Source organism: Erpetoichthys calabaricus, chromosome 4 (assembly GCF_900747795.2).
Source record: "Erpetoichthys calabaricus chromosome 4, fErpCal1.3, whole genome shotgun sequence".
Classification (NCBI taxonomy): domain Eukaryota; kingdom Metazoa; phylum Chordata; class Cladistia; order Polypteriformes; family Polypteridae; genus Erpetoichthys; species Erpetoichthys calabaricus.
The window spans coordinates 156,642,717-156,660,427 of NC_041397.2; the positions used below are offsets into that span (position 1 = coordinate 156,642,717).

Here is a 17,711-nt window from a genome sequence, read left to right on the forward strand (position 1 = left end):
TATTCGTGATCAGCAAAAAAAATCTATAAGAAACACCCAACAGTGTTCAAGAAGATTTGTTGTGCAGTGGAATTAACCTTGCCTTGAAAAATATTAAACTTATACTTTAAAGGAATCAAGCTTATTAAAAAAAACAATTGTGATTATGTAGATAATAATCATCAGCATGCCCCCTAAACCTCTGGTGGGCAAAATAAAAGGATCATAAAGAGGTTCTTCATCAACACATCATATTGTTCATGTTGGAATGGAAGTTAGATCTACTTCTGTACTTTTAGTTTGCAAACCACAGTACACGGGGTAAAGACTGACACCTAGAGTTTAGGTGCATATTCCACAGCTTTAGGGTCAATTAAAAAGTGAAATGAAAAAGTGGAGAACACTGTCTGGAATAGAAGATCAAGAGTTGTCCTGATAAAATCATGTGGCTCCGCTGCACTTTTGAGCTTTGATTGGATGCAGAGATTTCTCCACTTCACCTAGTCTGAACTACATTACGAAGCCCTTTTCTTTAAATTTCCTTTGTTCATTTTTATACTTGCCTTTGTCTGATGAACAAAACAAACAAGCAAAACAGTCCAATCATTACAGTCTTGTGATATTTTTCAAATCTGCTTTAAATAACTACCATTAAACCACTTCTTGATTTCTTCTCCCTAAGGCATTTTATTTTCTTTAACTGACCTGTCAATACTTCTCATTTCATTTTCCTCTAGTTCATTATCCTGGGCAGCATGTTGTTATCCATGTTATACCACGTATGCAGACTTAATGTACTTTACTTCTTAAAAATTATTGATTCACTGAAATTCACGGCTTTGAGAATGTGGCAGGATAACTGGAGAACCTAAAAGAACAGCACAGAAATACATGGAGAACATGCAAACTCTATGCAGACAATCAGGTGCTGGATTTTTACACAGTATGCTGGATCTATAAAGTGACAGTGTTAATCATTGTGCACTACTGTGCCATCTAAGTTACAAACAACTATATTTGAAATAAATATCTTAAATTCCTCATATTAACTACATTCACACTTACAGCTTTATAACTCCTCAACTTTCATATGCTAGAGCACATTATACTCCGACAGGAAAAACAGTATGGTATTGATGTAGAAAAACAAAAAAAAAAACAACTTTCTAAGCATTTTTACACTACATTCTTGAGATTGTTTTGTATTACTTTACTGGTGCAATTTTTCCATGGCAAGTCTGGCTTTTTGCTGAAATATGAGTGAAAATCTCTACAAGCAAAATAAAACAACTATTTATTTAAAGTCAAAATAGCACAAATTACAAATTATTTGAAAAACTGAATGATAGTTTTATTTACTTAAACTTATATAAACTATTGGGAATATGCCTGAAGTTTTAATATTAAAGTGCCTTTTAAACTATGGGTTTTGACCCCCAACCCCCATTTCCTCCAACAGAGTCTGAAATCTCCAACTTGTGTTAAATTTTCCCCTTCCAGTTTCAAAAAAGAATTTGAAGTCCTGTCAATTACATCTTGATTGCTTAATTTAAAATCAATTTACTGGCCTACAGAGCCAAAATTATGAAAATGGTGTCACTGTCCAAATACTTATGGACCTAACTGTAACTTGTTTATGAATGCTTAGAGTCAGATCATGAATACTGACCTCTAGTGGACTAGAATACTGCAAAGCAAATAGCATACATTTGTAGTATGACACAAAACTCTACATTAAAAGACATCTTGGAGACTCCCAAGACAGATTGTATGTTCTGATCTAGACAATGAAGGACAAGTCTATATGGGATAAACAGATAACTGTTGTGCTTATAAACTTACCAGATTTTTCAAAAGGCCATTTTCTCCTCCTCCAAAGAATTCGGTCTGTCCAGGCTGGAGTTCTACATTTTTCACTGGTGTCATAGTCGTCAGAAAACAAATCATATTTATATGTGGGTGGAAAATCTAATTTGCCTTCCATAAATCCTCTGAAAACCTGAAATGAATCCAAAGGGACATTAGCTCTCGATTCATAAACGCCTTTAATGTTCCCACAGCACTGACCATGTACTTTATTGTGATGAGCTGTGCAAGAGACATACTGGTAAAAATTATGCAGTGTTTTGTAAAATGAAAACTGATTAAAATAACCTAAAATAAAATTTGGGGAGTCATGAAAGGTGAATCAAGGCTCTGGAGATGGTGTTAGTTGCTTCTCTCGCCACCGTCCTTGGGCGAGTACAGACAACCATAATGAATTTCATTCATTCAGCTTATAGTAAATGCCATAACGCATGCATCTCTATAAATGGCTTGAAAGTGTGCACATGCTTGAAGTTCATTCACTTTATTTCGGAGACAGAATGGACGTGAGAGAGAAGGAAAAGGTTCGCACACAACAGGCAATCAGATTTACACTGGCCAATTTTCATTAAAAAAAAAAAAAAAAAAGCAGAAGTCCAAATAATAGTTTATGTGCAACACCATGAATTTGACTCACTCAGATACTACTTTTCAATGAGAAACTTATCATTACAGATGTTGCACAGTATAGACTAATCCAGGGATTATTCCAGTTGAATAGTATAGACTGTCCAGGGATTACTCCATTGGAAGAGGAACAAATGGATGCTTAACAAGCTACATGCTGAATTCAAATGGTTTACAGTGGAGGACGTCTGCAAATTTAGTAGCTCACATTGGCAAGTCGCTGGAATTATTCCAAGTAGTTATTAGTGCAGACTGGAGGCTTTACGGCCATATTTGCTTGTAAAAATTTTTGCAGACAAGACAGGAGCCACTCTGTAAGACTCTTGGAAAAATACACATGTAAGGCAGACAATTTCAGAAAACACTCAGCAAATGGGCTGTAATAGCATGCTTTCTTTGCAAGCTTTTCAAATTACTGTAAAGTGATCTAATCCTTACCACAGAAAGGAAAAGAAATTGCGTAACAAAGTGCTGCTAACATAGCTACTCCATTCTATTTAATTCTATTTAAGCATAATATATAATTCACAATGATGCCAAGAATATAATCAAAAGCTTTCTATACAGTCCCCATAAACCTCAAAATTAAAAAAACTGACTAGCCTAATATAGTTTAAAAAATATGAAATTGGAGTATAATGATTTGCATTAAACACCCATAATTCCTGCATGCCACCTCCTCACAAAAGACAGCAAAGAAGGCAATCTTACCATCCAATCATTGTACAATGTCACTGCATAACTTGAATTAAATTAGCCTTCAGCAATGCAGTCAAAGCCTGCAGCTCCAATCCTGTTGCCATGTTGATTGTTTAATTTTATTTTGCCATATCTCTGCCCCCAATGTTACAACAGCTATATTCATATATATATTCATGCCATCTCATTTTGATTTCTTCTGCTTCAGTAAGGTCATCTCCATCTTTGACTATACTCATTGTTGCATGAAACACTACTTTGATTCTGATCATCTTGAAAAGGCCTCCTGTTTGTCCCATTAGCCACTTTAATTTCTTAGCATTCTTATTTTCTGGAACGGTGAATTTAGTTGGGCATATGTATTACAATCTCCCTTGGTTGTCTCTTCTCTTGTTTTCTCAGAAACGTCTATGGACACTACAGACAGCTACTTGGCTTAATTGATCATATTTCTGATTGGGATAGTTTTGATGTATAATGTTACTAACCTTGTCCAAAGTTCTTCTGTCACTCTGTCTTCCAGTTTCAACCCATTAAATCAGTTCTTTACCTCAGCAGCATTAAGAATTTTATCAAGATCAGAACTCTGTGTCCTTGTTTTCCGGTTGTTCTCCAGTTTTATTTTAAATGTTGCAACTAGAAGCTCATAATTTGAACAACAGTCATATTAAGATTATTCTATCATTTTTGGGGATGTATCCAAAGACTGCTTTTGATAGCCTTTTACTAACAATTAAGGCCAATCTATTTTTTCTGAAAATTTCTTCTCTACTGTAGCAGATCTGATGATTGCCTGATGTGAAATGGCTCATTCCATTCCATTTTATTTCACTAATTACTAAAGTTTAGTCCATTTTTCCAAGTTCCAATGGTGAATTTTTCTTTTCAACGTTGGACTTTACTTTCACCTCCAGTCATATCAGCAGCTAGACGTCCTTTTCGGTTTTAGTGCAACCACATCATGAATTCTATCATTACTTGTACTTGTCCTCTGTTCTTCTGCAATAATATATCGGGCATTTTCAGACCTGAGGGACTCATCTTCAGGTGATATTTGCACCGTAGGTACAGGGTGCACACTGTAAGGCAGGGTAATTCTGTATCATGAAAGAAAAAGATTTGTGTGATATTTAATCATGGAGCTTCTTACCAAGGGACCATAGTAAATGAGCAACTTCTTCAAGGAAAAAAAAAAGCACACTGACTGGAGTTCTTGCAAGGGTCCTAAATGTGTGGCATGAATGGCTCATGTGGAAGTCATGTTCCATCAGATTAACATTCTTTTAGAAAATACTTATTTACTCATATTCTTATGGTTGTCAACTGGGCTTTAGAAGAACTTAGGATGCAAGGACACTTTTTTTAGAGCCAAACTGTGTTTGCTATGCTTTCAGATGTGCAGAGGACAAAAAGGCACTTGCTTGATGCTTCACTGGAAGACACAGTTTTGCACAATTTTTATGTTAACGAATGCGTGAAATTAGTTGAATCTGCTGGACAAGAAGACATTAAATAATCAAGATGGATTAGCAGAAGCCAAGCTGTGTTGAAAAACATCCCTGAAAATAAAAGGGCAAAAGAAATAAAACACCTTGACTTCCATCAGGATTTACTTCCCACTGAAACAGCATTAGGGATATAGTGGTGTATCCAGTCTGGCTACTTTAAGTATAAAGTTGACAACTAATCCAAATCCCTCAGCAAAAAAGGTTTACAGTTCATGTTGAGCTCAGTATGTGACCCACTGATTTTGCCTGCAAGGACCATGTGGTAGGGGTTGTAATGACACTTTACCGGAACAACTTGCTCAGCAGTGGTCCAGATGGATGCAAAATCTATATCTGGTTAGTCAATTTGGACTCAAGTGATGTTTCAAGCTAGAGTTGCATGGTTACAACAAACTAATGATTGATGACTATTGCCATTGATATTATAATTATGATAACTAATTTTGATTAGAAACACTATAACGATATACATATTTTGTAATGCAACTGCATAAAATACAATTGAACCTTCATTTATCAGGGAACTGCTTAAATTGTTAATGTAAAATTGTTAAATGCTGAATTACTTAAAACATTAAACGTTTACTGGATAAAAATAAAAGCGTTTCTTTTCTGTTTTTTAAAATAAAGATACAGCACACTTGTTAAAAAATATGTCACTGTATTTATAGTAAATACTGTAAATATTCAAATAATATGAAACATTATGAAATAAAGTTGAACTGTAATATAAAAATAATCAAATATTACATGTGGAAAATCTGCCATCACCACCAATCCCCATTCAAAAATGTTAAATGTGGGAAAAGTTTCAATATGGAAATGTTAAATTGGAGATTTGCTGTATTACGAAAAAAAAAACTTGCATGTGTTTTTGAAATCAAGGTAGATAATAACATTTAAATGACAGTAATGTAAGATTAAGAAGTTATAGTAATGTAAACATAGCCTGATATTTCTGTTGTACAGATATGCAAAAGCATTACACGTAATAACAGATTGCAAGTTCAAGAAATATTTAGATGGTGGCACACTGTCACATGCTGCAGCCCTTGAGTTGTTTTTTTTTTGTTTTTTTTTTTATATAATGTGCTAGAATACAGCACCATCAAACCAAGAAAAGAACATCACTGCCTAAATACTTCTCAAATTCACTATATGCTTACACAGTATTTACACATTATCATAAATAAGATATGGTTATGTTGCAACTGTAAATCTACTATGTTAAAAGTGTTTATTATAAAATACCATAAAATATTAACTAACTGCCAAGTGTAGCCTATGATCAAAGCAATGGTGTTGGGTTCAGTCTTTGATAGAAATGGTGTTCCTATGTTTGCCTCATTATCTGTAATCTTGCAAACCTGCAGCTTCTCCTGCAAGCCTCAGACGGATGCTGCAATTCTCAGTCCTTGAACAGCTACACCTCCATTCATGAGGAAAGTATGCCATTTGCAAGCATCTGCTTTTCTGTTTAAATTCCTCATCAATATATTACAATAACACTTCATGTTCAGGCATGTTTATATAGTTCAAGTCAACCACAATTCAGCTGTGTAAAATGCCATTTGTTCCAGATCCTTCAAAATTTCTGTCGAACAATTCAAAAGCAATGCAACTTTGGAAAAATTTCAGAAGGGGTTGGTGTGTGTCTTACCCTGGTAGTTGGATAATTTTTTAAAACCTTCTTTGCACATTTTTAACTCTCTGTTAAATAAAATACAACGACTACTTTTACCCGATTTTGCTTTCGATGTCCTACTGCAAACATACATGCACTATAGTGTAAATAGGTAATAGTTGTCTGCGTTGTGGATGTAACATTACTGGGTATTGAAGCTGCTTGCTTACATTTTATTTACATACATATTATGTGGTTGAATTACAGATGGATGTATAAATGTTTGAGTACAGTGCTGCAACTGTTTGCTCAGTATGCATTTTTGATTAATATCATTATTACTGAAGACAAAATAATGTGAAATTATGGATAGTTCTCTTCATTTTGGTACTAAAACATATAAAAAGTGTAAGGTGGTAGAGGTTATGTATTACCTATACTTCTCTTATGGATCAGACTCCTAAAAATGTATTGTCACAGTTGCCTACATTTTGTCATATGATGCGAGTTCCTTTAATTCATCAATGTGCTCTCACTTAGGAAATGTCTCAGACTGGTTGCAAGTATAATTTGCTGTTTAAAGTACTTTGCAACTGGGAGACATCAATCTCTAACAGTGCACAACTACTAAACAGATTGCAGTATTTGGCACTTTCCTGATAGTATGTCACTGCACCTCTTATCATAATCGCAACAAATAGACAATTATATATGCAATTATTTGTGCAGATCTATTTCAAGCAAAGATGCTCTGGAGATCCTGTTTTTACTCAGCTGCATGATCTCTCCGATGCTAGCAAATTAGGCTATGGTAGAGTCACATAATTAATTCCCCAGAATAAAAAACATATTGCTTAGCTTATCCAAGAAGTTAAAGGAGCTAAGTGAAAATATAGCACTGATTGACATGGATGAAGTTCAAAATGAATGTCAGTTATACCAAAGAAGGTTGATTTATAAAATGATACTCAAGAAGAAGAATTGTATTATGAGCTTATGCGGGATGTGCTAGAAATGTGTTATTACCAGAAAAAAAGTTTCAAGATCAAATCTCTATCCCACAAAGGCATGAGCCTGTTAAGAGCAGTAACATATACAAACATACTGCAATATTTCAAGATGTAATTCTTCATGTTGGTAGAAGGATCAGTGGAGAAGCCTTGACAGAGTTGAAGTTAATACTGCAAAAGATCCTGGCAATATGGTGTTATGGTTAAGGCTTTGTACCTCAAAACCTTAAGTTGTGCGTTCAAATCCTACTGCTGACACTCTATGACCATAAGCAATTCAGTTCACCTGCCTGTACTCTAATTGGAACTATGAAAAAAAAATGTAACCAATTGTATGTCAAATGTTTTAAGTCTCCTTGGACAAATGCACCAGCCAAATAATGAATAATGCTAATAAACAAATAGGTCATGGTTGAGACAAACATGTACTGCTTCAATTGTGTAAAAAGTATTTTAATAATAACAGTCCTGTCCAAGTGTACAACCTGCTGGTGGTAGTTACATGGTGTAACTGGTCACCAACTGATGGTAAATCTACTTAAGAAAAGAAGCCCTTATAGATGAACCACTATTTACCAGAATTAATGGGAACTATTTTGGTCAATTTGAAATCAGGCATGGTAGAACTACTATAAGAAAATATGGTGTCATCTTTACCTTCTTGGCTACTGAGCAGTCCACGTAGCACAGGCAGCCTTCATGGACACAGACTCCTTTGTTAATGCCCTTCAACGCTTAATTGCCTAACAAGAGCAGGTGTTAGAGATGCATTCCAACAACAAAACTAATTTCATTGGAGCTGAACAAGAGATAAAAAAGGCAATACAAAAATGGAACACAATCAAAGCAGGAAATTAATTGCTTCAAGTTGGCAACAAATAGACATTTGACCCTCATTCTAGCTTTCATCATGAAGGAGCATGACATATACGATTTGTTTAATCAAATAAATTCTCAATGTAACCTATTTGGATGAAGAAGGTTTTCAGACTATTTGTGAAGCTGAATTCATTCTAAAACTTTCAACTTACAACTATACTGTCCAATGATCCAAACAACTTGAAGGTGTTTACCCCAAATCACCTACTTTTGTTTGAAAAAATTCTGTATCTGCTAGGCTTTTTCTGAAGAAAGACCTATATAGAAGTTGGAAGCAAGAACAGTATATTGCAGACATCTTCTGGAATTGATGGACTAAGGATTTACCCAAGTAATAAAGATGTCAGAAGTGGTAACATTACTGTAACTCAAATGTTTCTCAGGATACTGGAAGAGTCAACATTGAGAAACTCGCTGGTGATGGGCAAAGTTTTCACATAAGCAAGATTTTCTTTGTAAAGTTCTTTTCAAGATCATGACAACTTAGTTTTAATAAACTAATCACTGAGGTCCATCTTCTCCAAGAACCAAAATGAGGAATACTTCTTAATTTTCTAATACCTGATTTATTCTTGTGTGATGGTAATTGTTTCTAATAACAAAATACAATTAGGGGCTGGGCATGTGTGAGGCACATTTTGTAATGACATTTTACTTTTCTATTAATTTGAAAATAAGTGCATTTGCATTATAATGATTCATTTTAATGGGGTATTATTTGAAGAGTGTGTAGGGTTGCAGGGCTTAATGGGAAAAATGAAATATTGTTAGCTTGAGTGGATATCATGTCTGTATGGAAGTTGTTATATTGGACCATTTGAAAAATATCATGGAAAAATAATCGCTGCTTGATTTACTCAACAATGGAGTGGATAATTATACTACTTGTCAAAAGTTTAAGAACACCTCAGTTTTTCTTCAAATTTAATCAGTTGAAATGCAATGAACAGCCTGAAATGGTAAAAAAGTATGCAGCAGACTGTCAAGCATTTAACTTTAAAGTTTAGATTAGCAAAAATATAAAAAGGGGAAATATCAGAATATTAAAAATGGGTCTTCTTCAGGGAAGAATAGCTTACAACTTACAGATGTTCTGCAGCAATTAAAGTACATTAAGCCGTGCAACTTCTGTAAATTACTTAAAAACCTCTGTCCATCTTAAAGCAGAGTTAGAACAGATGATGTTACAACACCCTCTGAGGTAATATTTGGACAATACTGTATTCCAATTACAATGCTTTTAAAAATGTGCACCCTAAACCCCGCCCCCACCCAAATTTCAGGGCACCAATATGTTTCAGGCAATTGGCATATTGTATATTTTTCATTGTTTATCGTATTACTGTTATTATTGTTATTTTATCATTTTATAGGAAAACAAGTTTATGGAGGATTTGCATATTGAATCTCATTGTACCATACAATGACAATTAAGGAATTCAATTCAATTCAGTAGAAGACAGCGTGTATTTACAGACGATAATGACTGGCTTCCAAGTCAATTTATATTTCCAAGCACTATCCTCTTGGAGCTTTGAGTCATTAGAATACTAGGATGTATACTTGATATCATTTTTAAGATGAAATGCATTAAAGTATGTATATTACATTATACAGATAAATTGTTAATTTAAATAATGTATACTGTTAATAATTATACATGTGGGGGCATGGTGGCGAAGTGGTAGTGATGAGCTGGTGCCCCATCTAAGGATTGCTCCTGCCTCACGCTATATGCTTGCTGGGGTTGGCGCAACCCTGAATGTATAGATGAATGGAATAATTAAACATGTATTATGAAGATTTTTCAATGTTCCTTAAAAGTTCTGAAGAAATCGGCATCCTAAGCTTACAGCTGGTTTGACATTTTTTATAAAACTTATTGTGTGGCAGGGTTACATGGAGAAAGAAAATGGAAGGACTGGAATTGGGGGTTGGTATGTTTGACAGACACAGTACTGCTGCAATAAATTATTTCATCGAGGGTCATGCACATCCCAGCAAGCATTATGTGGGAGGCAGTAACAATCCATGGACTGGGCGTCAGCTTATCACTACTGCTGCACCACCATGTTTAATATATGCTTTAATGCATGTAACCATGAAAATAATATCAAGTATACATCTTGGTATTCTAAAATGTTTAGAGAGCTGTAACATCATGAATGTAATGCACTCTATGTGGAGATCAGTGGCTGCGCTGCCAGTCTATGAAAAAGAAAGCCCATTTAAGAAGCACATAGTGAGTCACACACATAGAATACGAAGCATTTAATATGCTACTTTAGCTACAATGGGATTTGAGAGACTAGTAAATTAAAAGTTGATTTTAAAATGAAGTTTACTTTAACAATGTTCTACTTTAATTACAAAGTAAACTACAAAATTAAAGTGGAAACTTTGAGTGGAATTTTCTTGACTTTTTTTCTTTTCTCTGCACCCTAATATGCACCCTAGTATGACACTCAGACAGCGGGCTACCACTTTGATATCTGACCACTTATTCTTTATTTCAGGCAGTGTCGGGCGGACGTGGAGATAGCGGGTGACATCATCCATTCCACTGTTGCTAGACTACAAATGCAGCACCCCAAGGTGCTTGTGCTAATCGCTAGAGACTTTAACCATGTGACGCTGGACAAAACATTACCTGCCTTCTTCCAGTATGTGGATTGTAACACCCGGGGAAATAAGACTATTGACCTACTGTATGCTAACGTTAAAGACGCCTACAGCGCCACCCCGCTGCCAGCGCTTGGGAAAGCAGATCATAACCTGGTTCTACTTCAGCCTTGCTACAAACCAAGAGTCACTACAACCACACGCTCATTCAGGAAGTGGTCCCCTGAGGCAGAGCAGGCTCTGAGAGACTGCTTTGGAATGACGGACTGGGATATCCGGCTGGGATCATATAGTGAGAACATTGAGGAGGTTGTTGACTGCACTACTGACTAAATCAACTTCTGTATGGACATTGTAGTTCCAGTAAGAACAGTACGTTGCTATGCTAACAAGCAGCCATGGATTACAAGTGACATCATGGGCCTTTTGAACCAGAAGAACCAGAAGAAAAGGGCTTTTAAAGGCGGTGATCAGCATGAGCTCAAGCGCGTGCAGAAGGAACTCCGAGTCCAGCTCAGGGCGGCGAAGGAGCAGTACAGGAGAAAGCTGGAGAAAAGTTGCAGAATAACAGCATGAAGGAAGTGTGGGATGGGATGAAGATCATCACTGGCTGCAGCTCGAAGCGGGGTGCCACCATCAAGAGAGACGTGGAGAGAGCAAACCAGATGAACAACTTCTTTAACAGGTTTGACCCTAACCCACTCTTACCTTGGAGTACTGCACCCTCCACCCATCCTTCTGCTGATACCAGAATAGGAGAGAGTTCCCCCCCACCCACAATTACAGCAGCCCAGTTAAGCAGAGAGCTGAGGAGACTTCGTGCCTGCAAAGCAGTGGGTCCAGATGGAGTATTGCCACAACTGCTGAAGGCCTGTGCGTTGGAGCTGGGGAGTCATCTACAGCGCTTCTTCAACCTGAGCCTGGAACAGGGGAGAGTCCCGAGGCTTTGGAAAACATCTTGCATCACCCAAGTCCCAAACGTATCATGTCCTAGTGAGCTGAATGACTTCTGGCCTGTTGCTCTGACGTCACATGTGATGAAGACCATGGAGCGACTGCTGCTTCACCACCTGAGGCCACAGGTCCGCCACACCCTCGACCCTCTGCAGTTCGCATACCAGGAGAAGGTAGGAGCGGAGGATGCCATCATCTATATGCTACACCGATCCCTCTCCCACTTGGACAGAGGCAGTGGTGCTGTAAGAATTATGTTTCTGGACTTCTCTAGCGCCTTCAACACCATCCAACCTCTGCTCCTTAGGGACAAGCTGACAGAGATGGGAGTAGATTCATACCTGGTGGCATGGATTGTGGACTATCTTACAAAAAGACTTCATTATGTGTGTCTCAGGAACTGCAAGTATGACATTGTGGTCAGCAACACAGGAGCGCCGCAGGGGACTGTACTTTCTCCGGTCCTGTTCAGCCTATATACATTGGACTTCCAATAAAACTTGGAGTACAGCCACGTGCAAAAGTTTGCTGACGAAACTGCTATCATGGGCTACATCAGGAGTGGGCAGGAGGAGGAGTATAGGAACCTAATCAAGGACTTTGTTAAATGGTGCGACTCCAGCAAAACCAAGGAGCTGGTGGTGGATTTTAGGAGGACCAGGCCCCTCAGGACCCCATGATCATCAGAGGTGACTGCGTGCAGAGGGTGCAGACCTATAAAGACCTGGGAGTGCAGCTCATTGATAAATTGGACTGGACTGCCAATACTGATGCTCTGTGCAAGAGAGGACAGAGCCGACTATACTTCCTTAGAAGGCTGGCGTCTTTCAACATCTGCAATAAGATGCTGCAGATGTTCTATCAGACGGTTGTGGCGAGCGCCCTCTTCTACGCGGTTGTGTGCTGGGGAGGCAGCATAAAGAATAGGGACGCCTCACGCCTGGACAAACTGGTGAGGAAGGCAGGCTTTATTGTAGGCACGGAGCTGGACAGTTTGACATCTGTGGCGGAGCGACGGGCGCCGAGCAGGCTTCTGTCAATCATGGAAAATCCACTGCATCCACTAAACAGCATCATCTCCAGACAGAGGAGCAGCTTCAGCGACAGACTGCTGTCACTGTCCTGCTCCACTGATAGACCGAGGAGATCATTCCTCCTCCACACTATGCGACTCCTCAATTCCACTCGAGATCGTGGGGAGTAAACGTTAACATTATACAAAGTTATTATCTGTTATACCTGTATTTTTATCACTCTTTAATTTAATATTGTTTTTTATCAATATGCTGCTGCTGGAGTATGTGAATTTCCCTTTGGGATTAATAAAGTATCTATCTATCTCGATTAACTTCCTTTTGTTGTTTGTACCACTGGTTAAGCCAACAAACAGTATGTTTTTCTTGCCTCCACTTCTCATTCACTGAAATTCTTCATTTTTTTTCCCCCTGTGCTTTTGCCATTGTCTTTTCACAAAATGTTGAATGTAAGGGGTTATTTATATTGATTTCCATATTCAAAGGGGTGTGATTCTGGGAGGAGGCAGGTGTGTGCATGTGCGTTATATTTCACACTGACCAGGATTTATGGAGTGGTAGTGCGTGGAAGATGGCTTACAAACGTCTTCATGGATCTGAATTTTTTGTGCGTATGCACATTTCCAGTTTTGTCCATAGGCCATGTTTTAGTGTGAATTCTACACACTGCATTACAGAAGAGGCCAATGGTTATGTCAATCCCCACCACAATCCACCTTCTTGGCTAATACTGAATCTTACCTGGTAGCCCCTTTCGACTCTGTCCCGTTTCCCCATTACCACTTTGAAACAAATGCCTCAGTTCCCCATCTTTGGTTCTCTTATTCCTTATGCCTTTAGGGAATGGCAAGGAGCCAACAGTGTCATGCACACGTATACAGGGGACAGCTTAAGGTGTCTGATGATTGTAATTCCCCACCACTACAGGGCTTGGCGCTGGATCCTAATGATATTTCTCTTCCGCTCCGTGTAAATCGGAAGATTAACTAAAACCACTGATGTCACCTCCAGTGTCTGTCTGCTGGAAGGACTTAAGACCAGAAGATCTGCCATCTTGAGTCAGTTTAATTGATAACTCATGTCTGGAAAGACATCTCCCCAGAGTGGTGCTTCAACTTTTTATAGTGGTCAATCTGATCTTTTACAAAAGATACCTGAATTATTGTCTCAGATGACAATCCTATACATTAGTATTTAATATAAAGGCCCTTTGATTTGGTGGAAGCTTCAAATCTTTTTTGCCCTTAGTCAGAAGACTGGAGGCTGACAACTTTCCAGTTGCCATGGCACTTACTCTGTTCCACGCCCTTCTTCTTTTCCTCCATCTATCCAGTCCAGTCTATCCTTAAAACATGTGAATTTATACTAACTTGTTTTACTCCTTTTTGGATTTCCTTCTGTTCCTTGTCTCCCCATACAAAGCCAATCGACAGTTTGGCACTGTGACCTACCACTCTCCTTCCTTTCTAATACAGAATATTATTTTCAAGAATAGCTCATGCTCCAATAAGAACTCTAATAATCAGCACATTCAATTTAAGCATGTGCATTGGTTATATCCTATAACTCTGCAAATGGTATGATTTTATACTGGCTAATAACCCATAATGCCAACTACAGCAATCCCTCCTCCATCGCGGGGGTTGCATTCCAGAACCCCCCGCGAAAGGTGAAAATCCGCGAAGTAGAAACCATATGTTCATATGGTTATCTATACTAATTAATAAAAGGCAAAGCCCTCACTGACTCACTGACTGACTCACTCATCACTAATTGTCCAACTTCCCGTGTAGGTGGAAGGCTAAAATTTGGCAGGCTGATTCCTTATAGCTTACTTACAAAAGTTAGGCAGGTTTCATTTCGAAATTCAACGCGTAATGGTCATAACTGGAACCTCTTTTTTGACAATATACTGTAATGGACGGCAGCTTGATGGCCGTGGGAGGCGGAGTTGAGTGTCACGTCATCACGCCTCCCAAGTAATCACGTGAAAAGACTGTGAATGCAGTAGGGAGAAATGAAGTAAGAGCCGCAAACAGCGAAGAACAAAAAATTCATTAAACAATTGAGAAGGGAGCGAGTGAAGCATACAAGCATCTTCATAAGGGAAACAAAGCACCGTGTAAAACGTAAGTTTAAATTAAGTTTATTGAAACGCTCCCGTTAAGGATTGCAATAACATATTCGCGAGATAAAAGAACGCAGTAGGGAGAAATGAAGGAAGAGCCGCAAACAGCGAAGAGCAAAAAATTCATTAAACAATTGAGAAGGGAGCGAAACAATAAGAAGCCAGCGAGTGAAGCATACAAGCATGTTCATAAGGGAAAGAAAGCACGGTGTAAAACGTAAGTTTAAATTAAGTTTATAGAAACGCTCCCGCTGCGGATTGCAATAACATATTCGCGAGATAAAAGTTTAATGAGAACACACGAGGTATAAACGAACCACACGCCGTGGCGCAACGTTAGGGGCAACAGTTTCAACCATTCTATGATCTGCTTCTCGCAACTGAAAGCCGGCACATGGCGGATGTTAGCCGACTTGCTGACCGCAACGTTAGGGGCTTCAACTCTGGCGCTGACGATAGAGATTCGATTCCCGAGAGGGGATGCAGTGAGTGTGTATGCCTGATGAGCCCAGAATTAGGGAGAAACACGTGTCGCATACTCTTTGCATTATTTGAAAGTAAACTATTAAAACCATTCTATGATCAGCTTCTGGGAACAGAAAGAGGGCACGTGGCGGATGTAAGGCGACTTCCTGACCAACCACAAGCGTAACCTGGCAGGTAACCACCCATACAGTCAGATTGTGATTCAGAAAACGAATGCCATGAATGTAATTACCACGATCTACATACTGTCAAATAAACGAAACACACGCCGTAGCGGGACAACTGTGAAAAGCGAGGTTCACAAAAAAACAGATCCTTAACAAATTGTTATTGGTATATTTTCGATCCGTTTAAAAAGGTTTTCTTTTCTTCTTAAAAAATTAAAAGCAGTACTTCGCCGCAACGAAGCGCGAGAATTTGGCTATATATATCTGCTTCTCGCAATTAAAAGAGGGCACGTGGCAGATTTTAGACGACTTCATGACCAAACATAAGTGTTACCTGCCAGGTAGGGTTACCACTTTTAATACAAAAAAATAAGGGACGCATACTGCAGCGGGTGCCACATCTCAGTGCCAACAGTTTGCAGACTCTACTTAAAAGACCCGCCCTCCTCACTGGACAGTTAAAAAGACCAATCAAACTAACGATGACATCAAGTATTACCCAATCAAAAGTAGGAAAGGAGGCATCTTCATAAAATGCGTGTGGGATGATTTGCATGAGACGCTGCTTTAAAAAAAATGATAAAAAAAATACGGGACAAATCCCGTCCCGTATTGATTCAAAACGGGACGCGCAATTTCATTCTCAAATGCGAGACGATTCCGTATTTTAAAGGACGGGTGGCAACCCTACAGTGGCAGGTAACCACCCATACAATCAGATTGTGATTCAGACTAGGAATGCAATGAATGTAATTACCCCGATCTACATACAAGGCGAAAGTCTTGCAACATTCAAAGATGATGGTTTGGGATAAGTACACCATAGAACATAAAAGAGCTTATGAAGCCTTGAACCGAAAAAAGCAAGATCTCAGAGATCGTAAAAAAAAAAAATAGGAGGTAATGTCGTTTTACTCGCTGTAGATTTTAGTCAAACATTACAAGTTATTTCACGAGGGAGACCAGCAGATGAACTCAACGCCTGTTTAAAATCCATGCTTCTCCCGCGCTCGGTTATATATCGCGTGTTCTCAGGTAGGTGCACCAAAAAGTGTATACATTTAAGCATGTAATGGGCAAACAAAAAATGAGGTATACCCGAAGGCACTGCAGTAGTACTTAATGTAACTTTACTTCTTAAATGTTAATGTTTTACTGTTTAATAATTTATATGCTTCTTATATGTTGTTCAAATTCTTTTATCAAAATACCAGTGACAGCGCAATGCAGGATAACGTGGAGTGAATACACCATACGCATCCGCCCACGGCCGCCCTGGTGTGCGCAGATAGGAGTTGATTCTACAATAAAATAAAATAAAGATAAAAACCCAGGATTGTTTCCTGCCTTGTGCCCTGTGTTGGCTGGGATTGGCTCCAGCAGACCCCCGTGACCCTGTGTTCGGATTCAGCGGGTTGGAAAATGGATAGATGGATAAAAAGAGTAATACAATCATCACCCATAAAGTGGATAGTAGACGTGACATACTATATGTGTACCACATTTCAAGTCAATAGGTGAAACGGTTTCCGAGCTACAGGTGATTTAAAATCCTGGACAGACAAACGAATAGCCACGGTAGCAAATTACAGAAGAAGATTTTACTGTTCAATAATTTATATTTATATGAAATGTGCTTCTTATATATTACTTCATATTCTCATATGATAATGATGTTAATGTTGTTTATATTGATTTCTATGTTATTGAAACTGCATGTATGTGTGTATATGTATGTATATATATATATATATATATATATATATACTAGCAAAATACCCGCGCTTCGCAGCGGAGAAGTAGTGTGTTAAAGAGGTTATGGAAAAAAAAAGGAAACATTTTAAAAATAACGTAACATGATTGTCAATGTAATTGTTTTGTCATTGTTATAAGTGATGCTGTCTTTTATATATATATATATATATATATAATATACACACACACATAAACATATATATACATATACATATATATACATATCTACATATACACATATCTACATATATATACACACACACATAAACATATATATACATATATATATATATACATATCTACATATACACATCCACATATATATATACATATATATATATACATATATATACATATATATATATACATATAT

The 17,711-nt window shown here is 37.9% G+C and overlaps 1 protein-coding gene across 1 annotated transcript in view; it reads right to left on the bottom strand.

Moving 5' to 3' along the window:
• synj1 (synaptojanin 1) overlaps positions 1-17,711 on the bottom strand; it is a 540,854-nt gene that overhangs the window by 180,999 nt on the left and 342,144 nt on the right. Inside the window, 1 exon segment of the mRNA XM_051926623.1 lies at positions 1,822-1,978. Coding sequence (XP_051782583.1) covers positions 1,822-1,978 — 157 coding nt within the window.